Source organism: Ambystoma mexicanum, chromosome 2p, assembly GCF_040938575.1.
Source record: "Ambystoma mexicanum isolate Mex_15411 chromosome 2p, UKY_AmexF1_1, whole genome shotgun sequence".
NCBI classification, from domain to species: Eukaryota; Metazoa; Chordata; class Amphibia; order Caudata; family Ambystomatidae; genus Ambystoma; species Ambystoma mexicanum.
Window position 1 is genome coordinate 653,781,246 of NC_090923.1, and position 20,368 is coordinate 653,801,613.

General features: G+C 44.9%; 1 protein-coding gene across 4 annotated transcripts in view; it reads left to right on the forward strand.

Moving 5' to 3' along the window:
• Window positions 1-18,937, forward strand: part of ACTN4 (actinin alpha 4) — an 896,467-nt gene extending 877,530 nt beyond the window's left edge. For all 4 annotated transcript variants that reach the window (XM_069644198.1, XM_069644197.1, XM_069644200.1 and 1 more), the window contains 2 exons: window positions 16,251-16,409; window positions 16,523-18,937. In XM_069644198.1, the coding sequence (XP_069500299.1) occupies window positions 16,251-16,409; window positions 16,523-16,681 (318 nt within the window). In that variant the 3' untranslated portion in view covers window positions 16,682-18,937. The remainder of the gene's footprint in view (window positions 1-16,250; window positions 16,410-16,522) is intronic.
• The last annotated feature ends 1,431 nt before the right edge of the window (window positions 18,938-20,368 follow it).

A 20,368-nucleotide genomic window follows, 5' to 3' on the forward strand; every position in this document is an offset into this window, starting at 1 on the left:
CTTTTACGGCTCTTCATTATTCGGAAAAAAGGCTGATGACAGTCTGGAAAAGTTGCAGACCTCTAAAGCAGCAGCAAAATCTTTAGGAGCTACTATCCGCCAAACTCCTTTTCGCCCCTCAGGAACCTCTGGGAGAGGAAAGTCCTTTCGCTATTATTCCGCATTCGGGAAAGGCAGAGGACAGCCGGCTCAGAGGCCAAAGGAGATCCACCCGAGGTGGACGGGTCAAAAGTACTAAGACCGCAGCAGCAGTAGCAGGTGCCTCTTTACCCTCCGCATCTGCATCAGCCGCCGCCAAACCACTCTGAGGTCTTTCCACACAAAAGACCTGTAGGGGGCAGATTAACTCGCCATCTGACGGAATGGCAGGCTATTACGTCAGAGGCTTGGGCATTGGTGACAGTTGCCCAGGGTCACTGCCTACCCTTTCTACACATCCCTCAGTCATCCACTGGGGAACAGCTCTCTAAAAGTTCCAGATCTGCTCCTCTTGCAGGAAATTATAGACCTGCTAGAGAAAGGTGCCATAGAACCGGTACCTGTAGCGGACAGGAACAAGGGTTGGTACTCCCCCCTACTTTCTCATACCAAAGAAGGACGGAGGACTGAGACCCATCCTGGACTTACGAGAATTGAACAAGTTCCTCAGGAAGGACAAGTTCAAGATGGTAACTCTCTCTCAGATCCTTCAGGCCCTCCAGCTCCAGGACTGGCTGGTATCTCAGGACTTTCAGGATGCTTATTTCCATGTGCCAATCCATCTCAAACACAGGAAATACCTGAGGTTCGCAATTGGCGACTCTCATTATCAATTTCGAGTTCTGTCATTTGGGCTGACCTCAGCCCTGAGGGTGTTCACCAAGCTAATGTCGGTAGTGGCTGCGAGTCTAAGGAGGGAAGGGATCCACGTCTACCCCTACCTGGACGATTGGCTGATCAGGGCTGTATCTTCGGAACAAGCTCAGACCCAGCTAGATTATGTCTGCCACTTCCTTCACAGACTGGGCTTCTCCCTCAATTTAAAGAAGTCACAGATGATACAATCACAGAGACTCCAGTTCATTGGATAGGTCCTGGACACTTACCTGGGAAAAGCCTCGCCACCAGAGGTGAGGGCTCAAGATATTCTGCAGATGGTCAGCAAGTTTCAAAATGCCCAATGTCTCCCGGCCTTCGACTTTTTGAGGTTGCTAGGCCTCATGGCATCCTGCATCTTCTTGTGCCAGAGGCTCGCCTGAGAATGAGATCTCTTCAGTGGGCACTGAGAACTCGGTGGTCGCAATTCTCAGGGAGAATGACAGATCTCCTCCGGATTCCGGACAAGGTAGCCCGCGACCTTCAATAGAGGGCCTATCCAGAGAACATCTTGAAAGGAGAACTGTTTTGGCAACCATGGCCGGTGATAACAGTAGTCAGACGCCTCACTCACGGGGTGGGGAGCCCAGGCCAACGACTTGACCATCAGTGGTCGTTGGTCTCCATCGGCGTCCAGACTACACATCAACCTATTGGAGCTGAGAGCGATCAGACTAGCGCTGAAAGCTTTCCTGCCATCAGTACAGGGGAGAAATGTCCGGATAATGACGGACAACACGGTGGCCATGCACCACCTCAACAAAAGAGGAGGCGTAGGGTCACTGCCACTGTGCAGAGAGGCAATGCAGCTCTGGTTTTGGGCAATTCAGGAAGGAATCTCTTTATCGGCAGTCCACATAGCCGGAGAGAAGAACTTGACAGCGGACGGTCTGAGCAGGCAGAGCACAGTCTCCCACGAGTGGGAGCTAGCTCAGGAAGTCCTTCAAGAGATATTCGCCCTTATGGGAACCCCTCAGGTGGATCTGTTTGCCACAAGCACCAACAGGAAGTGCGATCTGTTCTGTTCAAGGGAATTTCCCCCGAGAGGAGCTCTAGGAGACGCGTTCGTAGTGGACTGCGAGTTTCCACTTCTTTACACGTTTCCACCAGTCCCTGTTATTCCTCAAATGATCAGGAGGTTGGGAAGATTCCGGAAAACCATGATCCTAATTACCCTGGACTGGGCCAGGAGAACGTGGTACCCGGACCTTCTAGATAGGTCCATCTGCCCTCCATTCCGTCTTCCACTCAAAGAGAATCTTCTCTCGCAGAAGGGAGGTCAGGTTCTCCATCCAGACATCAGAACCCTGAACCTTCACGCTTGGCTTCTGAAAGGTTGAGGTACAAGGATTGGGATCTCCCTGATGACGTCATGGAGGTGTTGCTTTCGGCCAGAAGGCCAGCAGCAAAGTCTTTATACTGCTGCCGTTGGAACAAATTTTGCAGCTGGTGTAGAGAAGGGAATATCGACCCTTTTTCATGTGGTACACCAACGGTGTTATCTTTTCTACTCTACTTGGCAAACTCAGGCCTTCAAGTTGGCACTGTAAAAGGCTATCTCGCAGTGCTTTCAATCTTCAAGCGCACTGCAGAGGAACCATTGTATTTCAATCTACCTCTAGTGATACAATTTCTCAAAGGATTAACTAATGTTTATCCTCCAAAACCATTCCAAGTTCCCTTATGGGACTTAAATTTAGTCTTAAACTTCCTAATGGGCACTCCATTCGAACCACTTCACTCTTGTTCGCTGAGATTTCTCACGCTTAAAACTGTCCTATTGGTAGCACTAACATCTGCTAGGAGGGTGAGCGAGCTACAAGCTCTCTCCTGTAAACCCCCACATACAATTTTCCACAAGGACAAAGTTGTCCTACAGGTGAAGCCTAATTTCCTCCCAAAGGTGGTTTCTGAATTTCATATTACTCAGAAAATGACCTTACCTTCGTTCTACCCTCCTCCCCATCCGGGGAAAGAGGAAGAAAGGCTACATAGGCTGGACCCAAGGCGAGCTCTAAGCTTTTACATCAGCAGAATGGCTAGGATCAGGCAAGCAGACCAACTGTTTGTAGGATACTCAGGTCACAAGTTGGGATTATGAAGAAAAATAAGTGGGCACCACTATGTATATTGGTATTTCTTGAAATTATTTGATGGACGATAAGATTCGGGAAGATAATTAGAAAAAGATTCACAGGAGCTAGTTTCGATGAGCCTGGAGACACCCTGACTCGTAAAGCAAGAAGTCCAAATAGACCAGGTAAACAAACCTGGCCACGTAGCCGCTCTCTGTATATTGTCCAAAAAGGGGACAGTGTAATTCACAAGGATGATACTGTTTCCAGTAGTAATGGTTCCTTTTGTAAAAAAAAATTGGTTGCGTAGAATAAATCGCCAGTCTGAATCAAGGTGTGATTTGTTTATAAAGCAAAGTTTTAAGGTAATCACTAATTAAGTCTTAGTGAGGACGCGGCTACCATCTCCCACAGTTACAATCGAATAATGGTGCCAATGCATTTCGGAGCTAAGTGCTCCTTCATCAGGGCAAGTCTGCATTACATAAGGTAACATAAAGTGCATAAGTAACTGGAGTGTTGATAGAATCACATAATTGGCAGAAAGGCAAACAATGAAATGTATAACACATCATGCATAAATCAAAATTAATCAACAATATATCCAGACATAATCATAAAAAATATAACAGGTCACATACCAGAGCGTGTTGGAATGCAGGACGCGGTGAAGAGATAGTGGGAAAAGGAGATGAACAAGTAAAAAAATGAATAGTGGGAAAACAGAGGTAAATATATAGAATGTGAAGGGAAGAATTGGAAGTTACCTCCAGGGATCGAGGTAGCCAGTAGTAAGAAGGAGGACAAAATGTCCGGTTCACGAGGGATCAGAGGTCTAGGGACTAGATCCGATCAGATGAGAATCTGAAAATGTAACAGCATATCGGTAAGGAGGCCAAAAAGTAACATGGAAATGACAAGGAGACGAAAAGCAATGTGCTTACCTGCGCTCGTGGAGCTGCGAGTGCACAGAGGCTGGAAATGCGGGTGGCCGTAGAACGCCGTTTCGCATCGCCAGTTTACAGCGTTGCCTGGGGAACTAAAGCTTAAATAGACACGTGACCGCAGTCTGTCTAGTGAAAGGCACGGTGTGGTTTGTACGCTGTGCTGCGGGATTTAGGGGGCCAATAGAAAACAAACAAATTATAAGTGCTAGTGAGTGTGATTGAGCAATTATAGAACATAGAAAAAATAAAAAATAAGAATGAAAAAATAGTCAGACATAGAAAACACTATATGAAAAAAGAACAATATACGCATAGAGGCAGAACAAAATGAAACGCGTTGAAAGGAAGTAATGAAGAAGTAAAAAAAGGGTGTATGAAATAAGATAAATAGATCAAAATTATATAACACAACATTGTGTACACAAGAAACTTGTAAGTATCAGGAGCAATTATAATGCTGCACAGTCATATTAAGGCCATGCCTTCAATCAGTCAGAGTATGGAATACCTTTGGACACTGGTCCCAAATGGTAGCAACAACATGTGCTACCTTGGGTCCCAAACAAAAGTTCGGGAGGGGGGACCCCAGTACCCAGGTTAGAATACATAAGATTATAAAGATAAAAGGCAAATATATGTGTAAATCACATGAAACAACAAAAATACCCTCAAAACTATGAGGAAGCAACCAATACCTAACATGGTCAAGGTTGAAAAGTTCAAAAAATCAAGAATAATCAATGCAAAGGACATATAAATAATGTTTCACCACAAAGTTAGATGTACCAAACATGTAGCAACTGGTTGTTGCTACCATTTGGGACCAGTGTCCAAAGGTATTCCATACTCTGATGACTGATTGAAGGCATGGCCTTAATATGACTGTGCAGCATTATAATTGCTCCTGATACTTACAAGTTTCTTGTGTACACAATGTTGTGTTATATAATTTTGATCTATTTATCTTATTTCATACACCCTTTTTTACTACTTCATTACTTCCTTTCAACGAGTTTCATTTTGTTCTGCCTCTATGCGTATATTGTTTTGTTCTTTTTTCATTTAGTATGTTTTCTATGTCTATTGACTATTTTTTCATTCTTATTTTTTATTTTTTCTATAATTGCTCAATCACACTCACTAGCACTTATAATTAGTTTGTTTTCTATTGGCCCCCTAAGTCTCGCAGCACAGCGTACAAACCGCACCGCGCCTTTCACTAGACGGACTGCGGTCACGTGTCTATTTAAGCTTTAGTTCCCCAGGCAACGCTGTAAACTGGCGATGTGAAACGGCGTTCTACGGCCACCCGCATTTCCAGCCTCTGTGCACTCGCAGCTCCACGAGCGCAGGTAAGCACATTGCTTTTCGTCTCCTTGTCATTTCCATGTTACTTTTTGGCCTCCTTACCGATATGCTGTTACATTTTCAGATTCTCATCTGATCGGATCTAGTCCCTAGACCTCTGATCCCTCGTGAACCGGACATTTTGTCCTTCTTACTACTGGCTACCTCGATCCCTGGAGGTAACTTCCAATTCTTCCCTTCACATTCTATATATTTACCTTTCTGTTTTCCCACTATTCATTTTTTTACTTGTTCATCTCCTTTTCCCACTATCTCTTCACCGCGTCCTGCATTCCAACACGTACTGGTATGTGACCTGTTATATTTTTTATGATTATGTCTGGATATATTGTTGATTAATTTTAATTTATGCATGATGTGTTATATATTTCATTGTTTGCCTTTCTGCCAATTATGTGATTTTTATCAACACTCCGGTTACTTATGCACTTTGTTACCTTATGTAATGCAGACTTGCCCTGATGAAGGAGCACTTAGCTCCGAAATGCATTGGCACCATTAGTCGATTGTAACTGTGGGAGATGGTAGCCGCGTCCTCACTAAGACTTAATTAGTGATTACCTTAAAACTTTCTGCTTTATAAACAAATCACACCTTGATTCAGACTGGTGATTTATTCTACGCAACCAATTTTGTTTACAAAAGGAACCATTACTACTGGAAACAGTATCATCCTTGTGAATTACACTGTTCCCTTTTTGGACAATATACAGAGAGCGGCTACGTGGCCAGGTTTGTTTACCTGGTCTATTTGGACTTCTCACAAGTTGGGATTACCCATAACAAAACAAACCATTTCCAGGTGGATTATTTTGGCCATTCTGGAATGTTAGAAACTAGCAGGGAAAGAGCCACCCCAAAATCTTAGGGCTCATTCAACCAGGGGTATTGCAGCCTCTTCGGCCCTTCAAAGAGGGGTACCGGTCAGAGACATATGTGCGGCTGCCACATGGTCGTCCGCACATACATTCACAAAATTTTACAACCTGGATTCCTCCACTAGTCAAGAGACCAGATTTGGCAAAGCCGTATTACATTCGGTCCATCCCTAAAGGGATAAATGACATTCTTACTCCCACCTCCAATTACATGCCACTGCTATGGGAGTCTATCAAAGATGAGGAATACGTCGGAGGACACAATCCCTTCGAAGAACAAGTTACTTCTTACCTTGTAACGTTCTTTCGACGGGATGTTCCTCCGACGTATTCCTTATCGCCCCTCCCATCCATCCCCGCAGTAATGCTTCCCTTATGGTTGCAGCTTACGCTCCTTCAAGGTCAATAACCAATTCAGGGATGACTTTTCTTATGCTACAAAACGGAAGCTCAAGCTATTTTATACTGCTGATGACGTCGGCATGCAATGGCAACCCTTGAGGGACATCGCCACGACATCGAGCACAGCGCCTTCTGGTGTGGATTTTTTTCCAAAGAAGCAAAACTGAAGATATTTATTTATTTATTCGGATTTGTAAAGCGCACAGCAGCCCAAGGGCATTGTGGCACTTATTACATACATGGCTTAGTTACATATACATGATAATACATAAAGTTACAGTCCTACTGATACTGTACAAGTTTACATGACTGGTTCGAATATAGTTACATTTTTACTATGCTAGGAGTGCTATCTTTAGCTTCCTGCAAAATGCAGGGAGTGAGGTTTCAGCTCTGATGTCTGTGGGTAGTGTGTTCCAGGATTTGGCAGCAATATACGGGAAGCCTAGGCCACTAGCTTTTGCTCTATTGATCTGTGGGATGTGGAGTTGGTTAGTGTATTGTGTCCTGGTGGGACGTATAGAGGATGATTTGGAGATAGTCAGATAGGTATGATGGTGCAGAGCGAGTGAGGCATTTGTGTTAGGGTGAGGATTTTAAATGTGATCCGCTCTTTGCCCAGGACAGGAGCCAGTGAGTTGATTGTCTTGCTTGGGAGATATGCTCTCTTCTAGGGATGCTGAGGGCTGCACGGAGAGCATTGTTCTGCGTGACTTGTAGCTTGTTTACATTTTTGCCGATGTGCCTGCCAGGAGTGCATTGCAATAGTCTAGTTTGGCTCCAATGGTTGCTCTAGCTATTGATATGCAGTTGGGTTTGGATAGGTAGGGTTTTATGGTGTTGATTAGTTTGGTGTTATGCGCGGAGGAGGACGTGATCGCGCTAACTTGACTGGTCATGGTTAATGAAGAGTCTAGGTATACTCAGTGTCTTGACGGCTGTGGATCCTGGGATAGTAGTTATCAATGGTAAAGTTGGCTTATGATTTATCGAGTTTGGCTAAGGTGTTCTTTTGGCCTAGTATCATGATTTCTGTCTTGTCCTCATTGTGACGGAGGTCATTTACCGCCATCCAAGCTTGAATGGTGGAGTAGATCAGTGCCTTAGTATCTTCGTAGTAGGAGCCTGAGAGAGGTATGCGTACTTGTGTACCGTCAGTGTAATTCGTATAGGCAATGCCAAGTGAGTCAAGCTTGTTGAAGAGAGGCTTTGTAAACAAGTTGTATAGTGTGGGTGCTGTGCAGGATCCCTGGGGGACTCCGCAGTGGATTGTTGTGGGTGTAGCATTTACTATATCCGAGAAAACTTTCATGGCTCTTCCTTCGAGGAAGGAAGGGATCCAGCCCGCTGCTTCTTGGGAAAAGTTAGCTGAGAGTGTAAGGTGTGATGTGAATGTCTTATGGTCAACCAGATCGAAAGCTGCTGAGAGATCTAGGAGAAGCAGCAGGGCTGGCTTACCTTCGTCCATGATTTGGGTGATTTGATTCTTTAGGTCCACCAGGCAGTTTCAGTGCTGTGTCCTTTCCGAAAACCAGATTGCCTAGTCCCTAGGATGGAGTGGGTTTCCAGGAAGTGTTGGATTCGGCTGTGAGCGGCTTTGTCAAATAATTTCAGGAGGAATGGCACTGTGGTTATCGGTCTGTAGTTGTTGTTAAGTTGTAGGGGGTCGAGAGTCATTTTATATTTTTTTAGGAGTGGGCGGACCCATGCCTCGTTGAGACTGGCCGGGATAATGCCTGATTTGAAGGACGTGTTGATGAATGCCGTGAAAAGGGGAGCGAAGCAGTCAGCGCAGTCCTTAATGAGCTTCGGTGGGCATATGTCTCCTTTACAGGAGGAGGGTTTGAGGTTTTTGAGTAAGTTAATAACTTCTTCTTCAGTGTTCTCCCTGAAGGAGAACTCAGGTTTGGTGGACTTGTTTGAGGCGGGTGTTGGAAGGTTTGGATCCAGTCTGCGGTGGTAGGGCTTTACAGTGGTCCTCAATTTTCTTTTGGAGGAGGTATACTTTATGTAGCATGGCAGATTGGATACTGGCACACCATGCTATGTCTCTGACTATTTCATCAGGAGTATTGGGTGGGGAGATGAGCTCATTGAAAATGGAGAAGATTTCCTTAGGGTGCGATTTAGCATTAGAGATGCGTGTGTTTTATGTGTTAGCTTTGGCTGCGGTGATAGCTGCTTTGTATTGGTGGGAGATTAGGTTGAATTCATTGTTGGCACTGTCATTTGGGTTGGTTTGCCAATTTTTCAGAGCTACTCTTTTGCACGTTCGCAGTGATTGCAGTTCATCAGTGAACCATGAGTTGGAGTGTAGTGATTTCTTATCTTTTTTCCATTCAAGTGGTGCTATTTCATTAATGGCTTTAGTGATAGTGTCCTTGTAGAGTTTGGCTAGGGTGTTGGGGTCGTTGGCGAAGGGGAGTGCTAGTTCAGGGATATTGAGGTAGGGGCGCAGATTTTTCTCGTTGAGCTGCTTAGAGCTTTTCACTTGCGCAGCGGTAGCCGGGGTGAGAGTTTTGTGGCTTCTGGCAGTGGGTATTGTGAATTCGATGCAATTGTGATTGGTCCATGGCAGGGTGGTGTTAGAGGGATAGTAGCTTGGCAGTTATGGTCTGCGATCCAGTCTAGGATGCAGCCTTTTGAGTGTCGTAGGATTTACTACTTTTTTGGGTGAAACCTAAGTCATTAAGTTCCTTCGTGAAGGAATCAGCAGGTTTGTCTTTCTCATCCTTGAAACACCAGTTGAGGTCTCCTAATAGGGTCGTGGTGGAGCTTTTAATATTATTGCTAAGTATGTGGATGAGGAGTTCATGAGCATCTAGGGGGAGGCTTGGGAGGGTGGTACAGTAGGTGAATGTTAATGGTGCTGTTGGGGGACAGTATCAGTTTAGCAGATAGGTCAGAGTTGCTGGTCCAGGGGTGAGTGACAAGTCGAAGGTGGAGGCTCTCTTTGTAGATGAGAGCTACTCCGCCTTCCAGTGGTGCTACTCTATCTTGTCTGAGGATGGTGAAGCCTGATGATAGTGCAAGTGCGATAGTGGGGCCAGAGGCTTCGTGTAGCCAGGTTTCTGTGATGGTTAATAGATCAATGTTGTTGTCGGTTATAAGGTTGTGACTCTCAGATGCATGCGCTGGGAGGGAGCGTACATTGATGAGAGCACATTTGATGTGGGGCGTGTGTGAGTTTCTTGTGATGGTGTGGGTCCTGGAGGGGGTGGAGTCTAGAGTGTCTTGTGTGGTGGCAGTGTGGGGCCTGGTATAGTTGGTGGGTGGCTGTTTGCGTGTACGAGGCGAGTGGTGAGTTTATGGGTCGAGCGGGTGCCTAGTCTATTATTTCTGAGTGCCGGGGTGGGGATGGGTTGAATGCTATGTTCTGCGGTCAGAGTGCGAGCTTTAAGTCTTTCCAGTCTACAGAAGGTTGTGATGCATGGTGGAGCAGAAGGAGAGTCTAGTGATAGCAGTGTTTGTAGTGCAGTATCCATGGCGGTGTGTTCAGAGGGGATGGTAGCAGAGCTTAGCTGTGTTTGTTTAGGCTGTAGGAGTGTGGTGAATGGAGAGAAAGCAAGGAGTATGATGGGGAGGGTGAGTAGTGTGGTAGGAGAGGTGGGGAGCTGCTTGCTGTAGGCTATGGGCATCATTGTATTCAGGGGGCCTAAAATACAGCAGTGGCAGATTGGACTAGCACTAGAGTCTAAAGTATAGCAGTATGCAGATTCGACTTAGCACAGGGGCCTAGAATACAACAATGGCAGATTGGACTAGCACTTTTTTTAAATTTTTTTTTTAACATTTATATAGCGCACAGACAGCCCAAGGGCATTGTGCTGCTGTTACTTGCTGAGACTTAGTTACATTAAGCATGCGTTAGTGCATTGGAGAACAGAGATGTTATACATGTTATGCATAAAAAAGTACACAGTTCGTAGTATCCCGGGGAGGGGGATGGACATCATGTCAAGGGGTAGGGTGGTCAGGCGGATAGGGTGGTTTTCATGGTCTTACGGAAAGCAGTGAGTGATGGTTCAGCTCGCTGGGCAGTAGGGAGGGGATTCCAATGCAGTGAGGCTAGCTAGGGGAAGCTAGCACAGGGGCCTAAAGTACAGCAGTATGCAGATTCGACTTGGCACATGGGCCTAAAATATAACCATGGCAGATTGTACTAGCACAGGGGCCTGGAGTATAACAATATTACCAGAGAAGGGTGTAGATGCGTGAATACATACTACTAGAAAAATCATATGAGCGCGTGTGTAATGCGGCAGTCAGTGTTGTAGCAAACAAAGTGGGCGTGAGGCAGCATTTGTGTGTATGGCAGCAAGAAAAGCAGTAGTAGACAGTGTGGCCCTAGGTGGCACATTAATTACGGTGTGGCAGCAGACAATGGGGTAACGTTCAATTTGGCAGTGCAGCATGATGGGCGGCCCATCGGTCCAAAATCATATGTGCAGAGGTGTTACATGCATTGAGGTAATAGTACAGGCGGGTACCTGGGATTGACGAGGGGGGTGGGGGTCCAGCTACGGAGCCACACCGGACCATGCTGAGATGACAGTAAGGTACGTAATGTATCGTTCCACCAGGGATAGTCTGTAATCGCAGAGCACATGCGTGGTCTGGACTGGGGGTTCCTGCGGAGGGGATGGGAAATGCTAAGTGGGCTTCGGTGAACTGTAATACCTGGTGTATGGCATCTTCAGGATAGAGGTTGATCGGCCGAGGAGCAGGGTGCCAGGCAGGAGGCATGGTCAGGCGTGGACGTTTGACATAAGAATATCAAAGATGAGCAATGCCTGGGAGGACCATCCAGTCGAAAGAAAGTTACCAGGGGTAAGTAACTTTTTCTCCTCTGCCTCACTCTGGGCAACCCATCAAACCATTGTTCTTTGCTTGCCAAGCCATCACAGAAAGAGACCATATGTAAATCTTACTTGGGACCACCTCGAACTGCTTGGTCACATCCCTTCTGCATGAGACTACAAAGCAATACCAGGCGTGTTTCAGCGTCAGTGGGCGTCATCAATATGGTGTAGCTTGGGTCTCTACCCCCACATCACAGCTGGTACTGAAACACTTGTTCTGGTCATCTGGGTACATTAAGTGATCAGTGGATCATTCAAAATGGAAGCTCCTAAACAATGTCTGTTCTTCTAGGCACAGAATTGGTTAATTTTAATTTTTGCTGATTTATGGCCTAGAGAATAGCCACACGTGTACGGGCTGTTTCATTTCCTTTTTTTCCATTTCCTTTTTTTTCTTTTAACCAACTGTTTTTTTCCTCTCCATTTGCCAATAAAACTAACTTCATGTAATGGTCCTAAAGCTACCAGTACAGGATCCTGTCCCAGAGTGTCTACTTTTTATGAAGCACTACCTCCATTAAGGGTAATGGTGAAGGATGACCCTGTCCCCTTTCCTTTTTCTAATGTATTGGCAGAGTTCCTGTCATGCTGATGGCACTGTTTTTTTATGCATTGTTGTATTAAAGTGACTTTTGGCTTCTACATTATGAAAAATTGCCTCGTTTGAGTTCAGACTTTGCAAACCACTACCTTTTTGGGTGTTCCTCCATTTGAAGGGTAAGTAATAGCAACATATAGTTATGCCTCTTCTTGAGCTCTGTCCATTTCCTGGGAAGATCAGCTGTGTTTGGAACTTGAGAGGGACTGCTTTAGGGACACTACTCTAATATTTATTAGGATTTATGCTCAATGCTTGCTTTCTCCAGAGGGTCTGAGCCGCTTTGCCAGTTTCAAAGGTTGAAAAGGTGGGATGTGAAAGTTACAAAACGTTTTGTTGGACAACATTGTATGTAGTAAACCTGTGGGAGACTATGCCAGCCTTGTCATAGTTGGTAGTGACTGAGCAGTAAGACTTATCTCAAGAGGGGTAAATGTGAGCTGTAGAGGTGTAACATAGAGATTCACAATGCAAGTATCCAAATAACACTTATACTCAAGTTTTTCTAGTAAAATAATTATTTAACAATCCGTTTTAAATAAGCCTTCTTTAGAAAGGGCAATATGCAACAATAAAAATACTCTTCACAACACTTCATTAGACTAAAGTTAAGCAAGTAGATACCCTTTTGGGATGTCACACAAACACACTTTCTACACCTTGAGGTGACTTCAATTACTAGGACACTGTGGACTTTGATATCACTTAACACTTAATGCAGTACTGAGGTTGTGGAAAAGGTTAGGGAAGGAAAAAGGTTAACAGGTTCTCAGAACAGGTGAGTACTTTACAATCCCCCAATGAAGTCTAGGTTAGACCTTTCCCAGCAATACAAATTAAACATGTACCACCTACGAGGGACAGTTAGAACCAAAGTCAATGGGTCAGAAGAGTCTGCAGGGAGCCAGGACATCCAAAGTCAATTTGAACCATGTCTACGGAGCTGAAGCACTTCTTCAGATAGCATAAAAGTCTTGCACAATGTGATTTAGAGAGTTTGTAGAAAAAGAATCCCTGTCAGGCCACAAGCTGCAAGGCTTGTGAAGGGCAAAGCTGCAAGCAACTCTATAGAAAACGCAGCTACTGCAAGTCTCCAGTGAGACAAACCAGCAACAGACCAAAAACGTATGTACCCCTTTAGTCAAGACAGTACCTTGGATTGGAAGAAGAGGATCCAACTGGTTTATGTTCTGTTCTGGTTGCAGTCCTGCAGATCCTGGGCCTAAGTCGTGGGGACAAGAGGGAGAACGTCTAGAGGACTCTTGCACTGCAGTTTGAAGGTCGGCGGCGGCAATGGGCTCTTTCGAAATCAGCAGCACTTCGCGGTTTCAGCTACCAGTCAATAGCACCACTGTGGTCCTTGGACACTTGATGGGCTCACCTTGCTTCTGGATTGCAGCACTCTGAGGTGGCTCAGGCTTGTGTTGGCCTGCTTCGGGAGGATCCTCAGGATCTTCCGGAACTCGGGTCCGGCTTAGGGACGATGCACTTGTTTCTGGTGTTCCTGACCGCTGGCATTCGATTCCAGCAGCAGCAAGGAAGTACAGTCAGCAGGGAGAGGGGGTTCCAGCAAAGTTGGTCTTGGGGTCAGTTGGTCCCACCAACCTAAGGGAAGAAGTCCTTTGTTCCGGGCTTCTCTAGTCGATTCGAAATTCGGAGCTTCAACATTGCAGCAGGGCTTCACCTGGCAAACCAATCGTCCAAGAGGGTGCAGCAAGCTTCTCTTCCAGTTTTTCTTCTGATGTTTCGTCCAATGGTCGTGACTGCCTTCTGTTCAAGAGAGCTCGCCTTTTATGCAGGTTTCTCCCATTCATGCACAGCCTAGCTGTCACTCACACAGCAGGGTGGCTCCTACAAGGGCAGCCAGCCAATCAGCACTGAGTGCATTCAGGTAACCAAGGAGACTAAGGGCAGGTAGTTTCGGGCGCCCCCCCTTGCTTCCTGCCCTGCCAGACACACTGGAGCCGGAGGCAGGTTTCAGCACTGAAGTCTGCCAAAGGCAAAATGAACAAAAGGGTTAAACCTGGTTTGGTGCGCATAGTAAAACCCAAGAAAGACCCCACAAGCAAGAAATGGGGGGGGTGGGTGGATCGACCAGGGCCATTTTGACAAAATGGGCACCCAAGGGTGGAAATACTACATCTGAGGGTTCAGCCTGCGGTAAAAACGCACAGTGGTAGGACAATTAAACCACTGCCACCAGCCATTAAATGTAGTGAGGGTGACATAAACAATGTTACATGAGTAAGTAGGAAAAGGGGCTACTAAGTACCCCCCCTTAATTCCACATAAAATGGGGTGTACTGGACCTACATAGGAAAAACAGGTAAGTAAAGTCAACTTGTTTAATACTCTTGGGAACAGTTATTTACCCAAGAAAAGGATTTTAAACCTTATGACAAATCCAAAGGACCTCTCTGTGACATTGCATTTAAGGTGCTGTGTGAGATGCCTATGGAGTTTGTCCGTCTCCAAAACCAAAAGAAACAGAGTCCAAATCAGATCAGAAATACAGGAGAGAGTGAGAAAAAGGTCTTGCTCACTCCAGGATAAAAATCAAGTCATGAAGTCCAGCAAAAGAGCTGGGGGTCTCTAAGGTCGAAGCGAATTGGCACAGAAATGAGAATTCTCCCGAACACATTTACAAAATGTTGTCAGGATCGAAAGATTAGGATAGACCAGTGCTAGCAGGGAAATGGAGGGGGCAGGGTTATATGTGGGGAAACGGGTATGTTTTGAGGCTCTTTCTGAAAGTGGCTATTGAGAGTGCAGTTTGTATGTGAAGAGGTAGGGTGTCCGATGCCCTGGGTAACTAGTGAGTAAATGCTTATTTTAGTGTGCATGTTAGTTTGCAGAGTGGAATGTTGAAGAGATTCTGGCTTTGAGGTGCGGCAAGCCAGTGGAGCCGTGGTGACGTGTGAATGTTTGGGTAGGTGGAGGATGCACCTTATACACTAGTTTAGAATTCCATTTCTGGGGGTTTTGCTCTCCCTTCTTGGCAACCCCTAAAGATTCTGCTTTTTCCCGTTTGGGTTTTTGGGAATTTCCAACCTCTTTCTGTGGTCAGAGGGACTTAAACAGATACCTCCTGCCACTGCAACCCTTTAATATATGGTATCATTGTAGCCTATGTGTGACAGGGCTCTTTTGCAAGTTCCCCATTTTGGCTTTGGGGTGATTATACCCCACGCCCCCAAATCTTCTTTTAAGTGAGTAGGGTGGTCACACCTGTAGTTAAGTTTTGGCTTCACCAGGGGTGCAAGGCAATTTACTGCATTAGTAGCCCTGTGTACCTTTTTGGTAGGCATTGGGGCACTAAAGTATTTTAGTGTTAGTCCGTTGTTTTTTTTTCTTTTTCTTTTGTGGGGCCTAGCGTTGTCCTGGACGAGGTAGTCCTAAAACTGCTTTTGCACACAGGTGTGCTCATGGTAAACCCAGCCCTGCACTCTTCAGAGGTTAGGACTAGTTTAGACCAGTCTTTAGCCTCTAAGTCAGCCATTATACAGACGAAAAGCATAAAAGGGTCGAACACAATGTATGGGAAAATGTAAAAAGAATTCATCATGGCCACTTTGATCGAAATGTAAACGGCTAACTGCTCTGCCAGGTGCAAACGTGTTCAGAAAGACAACCGCCGTACTTCCCTCGTTGATTCAAGCGGTCGTGGCCCAGAGCCATGCCACCAGCCGATCAAGCCAAGTCAATATAAACGAACAAGCAAACCGCCATGTTCTGCATGGAAGGGTACTTTCAAAGAGTCCCAATGAAATCGCGTTCCTGATTAAACAGATGTCCGCCTATTTGATGTCACAACATTCATTCGTTCTTTGTATTATTCAGTAATCACATCAAAAGAGAGATACGATTGACACTTGCATAACCACAAAGTGACCTTTGCAATCAATGTCTTGGGATGATACTGGATATTTGCTTTTAAGTGTCTGTTGACTGGGGCATGCACTTCTGGCACCGAGTGCGAATTGGTGCAACATGCGAGGCAGTGTGTGCATTTCAATTGTTAAACTTTATATTTTCGCACAGTACCAAATACACCCCATTTTGGCTGTTAGAAAGCGATTGACCGCCTGATGGAAGCGCCTAGGTGGTAGTTCGAACCGAATGTTGACCCCTAATATAGCCCTACCTGTTTTGTGTTATACGTGTATGTGTTACTCTTTTCTCGGCATCGATTTGGCGTGGCTGTTTGTTATGTTGCCTTCAGTTGTGCATACTGTTGCCTTATTGTGTCTCCGTTTTTGCGTTAGGGTGATGCAGAGTTTCATCGCATAATGGCCATTGTTGACTCGAACGGCACAGGAAGTGTGACCTTCCAGGCATTCATCAATTTTATGTCCAGGGAAACCACGGACACAGACACTGCCGACCAAGTCATCGCCTCATTCAAGGTTCTCGCTGGAGACAAGGTTAGGCGATGAATGCATTCATTTTGAAACGTAGTCGACTAATTAACCCAGATTGCGATTCCTGTGTTGTGTGCCACTGCTTGGAAAATACCTGACCTGTCCATTTCTTTCAGAACTACATCACAGCTGCAGAACTTCGCAGAGAGCTGCCCCCTGACCAGGCGGAATATTGCATTGCACGGATGGCCCCATACCAAGGACCGGACGCTGTTGCTGGTGCTCTCGATTACATGTCTTTCTCTACTGCACTCTATGGTGAGAGTGATCTGTGAGAAGGGGCCTATTTTCCGCAGCACGAGGGATAGGATAGCACAAATCTCCAATCCCTACTTAAATTAAGTAAAAGGAATTTGAAATGCCACCATGCTAAGGAATGGCGGTCCTTGGTGTATGCTGGGAATAGGAACTCATTCCATCCATTGCTGCAGGAATCGCAACTCATGTTATGCCATCAAGGACATGAAGCTCCACTTGCCACCCAATGGCTGCATCTTTCTTTTCATGCTGCTTCAGGAAGCCCTCTCATTCTATCAATGGGCCCAGGAAGCCCAACCCATTCCACTGACTGCTGCAAGATTCCAAACTTTGATCACCAATCTGTGCAGGAAGCACACATGTGCGCCACTAATTGCAGGGAATTCCACTACACAAGATCAGTACGTTCTTCAATGGCCGACACTGCCTCATTCCTGCAGGAGCATGCTGCATTCAAATGCAGGAATACCAATACATTCCTCTGACTAACACATGCACATTCCAACGATACCCTTTATTTCTGCAGAAATCTGTGCTTGCAGGCGGACTGACACATGATGGCTGATTGTTGTTGCACCGCAGTTCACTCTAAGGTTTATTTAGTTTGATGCAATTACTAAGGTATTCAATTGATCTGTCGGGTTTCCTCTTGCACTGGGATGGATTGTGCAATCTTTGGTAGGTTTTATGGCTAGATGATGGAAATTAACCATAAATTGGCTCCCTTTGGGTATTTGTGTCTGTGAAATAGGAAGGGACGCAGAGGGCATGCGGGTTTCCTGCATTTGGTGCTACAGATGTTACCCAGGAACCTTTCGATTAATTCTATTCTGAATAATCCCGCAATTTTAGGAATGTACTGGGACGATTCCCCTGTCTTTATCAAGGAGTAAAGTATCTATGCAATGGCTGTTTAGATTGATCTGCTTATCCGTTTTTGTTTTGTTTGTTTTTTTTTAAATTAAATTGTTGTGGTTAGGGCCATAAGGCGTTGTTTCATAAGAAAACATGAACACTAATCCCACCTCCTCTTCAGAAGTGAAGCATCTTAGGGTAGATTATTTCTGCCCCCTGTTTTAATTAAATCATCTTAAAGCTACACAGTTATAAGACTAGCATTAATCATGGGTGTGATTAAGGACGTCAAAAAATAGGAATAATGGGATTTGATCTTGATTCGGTTTTAAACTGATCTTTATACAAATTGTCAGCCCACCTCCAGCATGCTGTTACGAGGGGACAACTACCCGCACATTTTACTCTCCGACAAGTGAGAAGGCAAAACCACTAGCCTCATGCTAATTTTACAAACTTCTAGTTTCATGACACTCCTAGGTCTCAAGCTCTCTCCACCAACTCGGGCTGGAGGAGGTTACTTCATTTTTAGCTGATTAACCATTCCATTGGTCTGAACTGTAGCAAAACAGACTTCCTTAAGATCTGTTCTTGCATGCAAAGAAAACAACAATCTCAGTGGGCAACGGCCCATGCATGCAGAGTACTTCCTTTTAGCAAATGCTGTGCTCCACTGGTGCTCACACTTGGAACTAAGTTGCTTTCTAGACAGTATTACTGCTACTAGAGGGGTGCTGCTGCCCAGGTCTTTGGCTGGCTTTGACCGGAGTATCTCATTGTTGCTACTCTTTCGCATTTCCTGGGGGTGGGGGAGCACCAGTTCTTTGGCAGGTCTGGTTGTGCTTGCTTCATGAAGGAGCTAGTTTATGGCGGGCCTCATAAACTGGTGCTCTGTGCATTCCAACACCAGATCACTTGGTCCTACTGTTATAGCACAGGGGGGAATCCGCTTGTTAGTTCTTGGGGCACTGACATTTGCATTTCTCATAATCGCTCTAATCTCTGTGGCATGGATTCTTTTGTTTTTGTGGCAATGCTATTTTCCAGGAAGACATTTTTCTGAGGACCAAAATTGAAAGGTTACCATTTACTTATTAACTGAGGGATTTATTATATAAATATATATATTCACTTAGTAAACATATATTTGCAGTTTTTCCTGTCTTGTAATTAAAATATTGCTGATTATTGTAACAAAGGAAAACTCTTAATAACATTCCAAGTCTTGGCCTATATATATATATATATTTTTTGGAAATGAAAGTGTTATGTGAACGCTTGATTAAGGTTTGGCAAAGTGCTGTATTGTAGAGAAGCGCCACGAAGAGTACAGGGCCCTCTGCATTGACTTTCTACTATTGAGGTTTCTGGAGAATCTCACCTTGGCAAATCAATAAATTGTGTAATATTTTTAAAAATGTTCTGTGCATTATTATCCCAATCAGAATGCAGTGGCATGTTTTACAGAGCCTTCTACTCTAGATCCTACAAAAGAGGTGATGGATAGTCTTCGTCATAAAATCTTCTTACAGGTGCATAATCTCTTGGCCTAAGCTCAGGATTTCTGAACCCTTTTAAACAATGACGGAACTCATTTACAACAAAACTGCTGGCATGGCTTTACCGCTTTTAAAAACATTATTTTTTTATTTTCACCTCCAAAACACATGCACGCTGATTTGCAACTGTTTATGAGAGTAACATGTGGAAAAAAGACGTGGATGCTAAACATGGTAAAATAAGGCAGTCGGGCTGCACCAAAACATCTTGTAGAATGTGAACTCGTGATCACTGAAGCCTTTGTTATCTCACAGCTGTAAATGTCCTTTTTCTTTCATTTGGAAGAATTTAGCTTCACTGTACGTTTTTCCTTTGGTCCCGGTTTTACCATGTTCATTTTTCTTTGGGGGATGGGAGGGTTATTTTATCTGCAGTCTGTTGTCTTATCCCATTTTTGCTTTAGTGGGAAGAAGTCCTGGCACGATTATGCATGACCTTTCTTCTGTACTCATATCACAGAGGAGGGCCCCAAATGTCAGAAAATTACGCATTTATGTTGATGGAATATATACGGGATCTGTCTTGGAGCGCAGCTGGATTCCTACAGTGGATGTTTTGGTGACCCTCAATCCTGGTCTTCGTGAACCCCTGCACACCGAAACGAAAAGCCCTAAAGCGTTGAGTCTGCAGGCCTTAGTTGCTCACTGGCATTCCGTCGCTCCTTGGGATCCCTGAGAATCACCATTAGTACAGTTTGACACTGACGGGCTTAACATTGGGAACCTCACTAGTAACTTGTTTCACCTTCAAGGCCATTCTGTTCCACCCCTCACCATAACGTAAGTCTTGGAATGATCAATGTCGGGAAGCTCGCTGGCAAGATCCTCAATTTCAGTCTGTTTTTCAGTTTCAACTTGTAGGATTAGTAGTTATCCTAGCTACATAGAAAGGAGTAGTAGTAGGTTGCAAAAGTTTGTATATTTATGCTGATACGTATCACTGTCTTGTACACGTCCCAAACTCCAGCCAGTGAGTGCTAGTCGCCAACTGGCAGATCTTTCTCCGGATGTTCGGTGAAAGATTCCAAATAGGGCTCAGCTAATATTCGTTTCTTCTAAATAGTTTTAAAGGTATTTTTAACATCAGTTTATTGCAGCTGCTGAGGTGCTAGTTGATGGGGCCTGGAAAATTGTTTCCTTTGGAAAACCGTTTACTGCCCACTTGCACAGTGCTCTCGAGAGTTGCCTGAAGATTTTCTCACCATGCTGCTTTTTAAAATGTTTTTCCAAATGTACTTCAACATATACTGGAACTGAATACACACATGTATTTATCTTGTCGAAACTGTG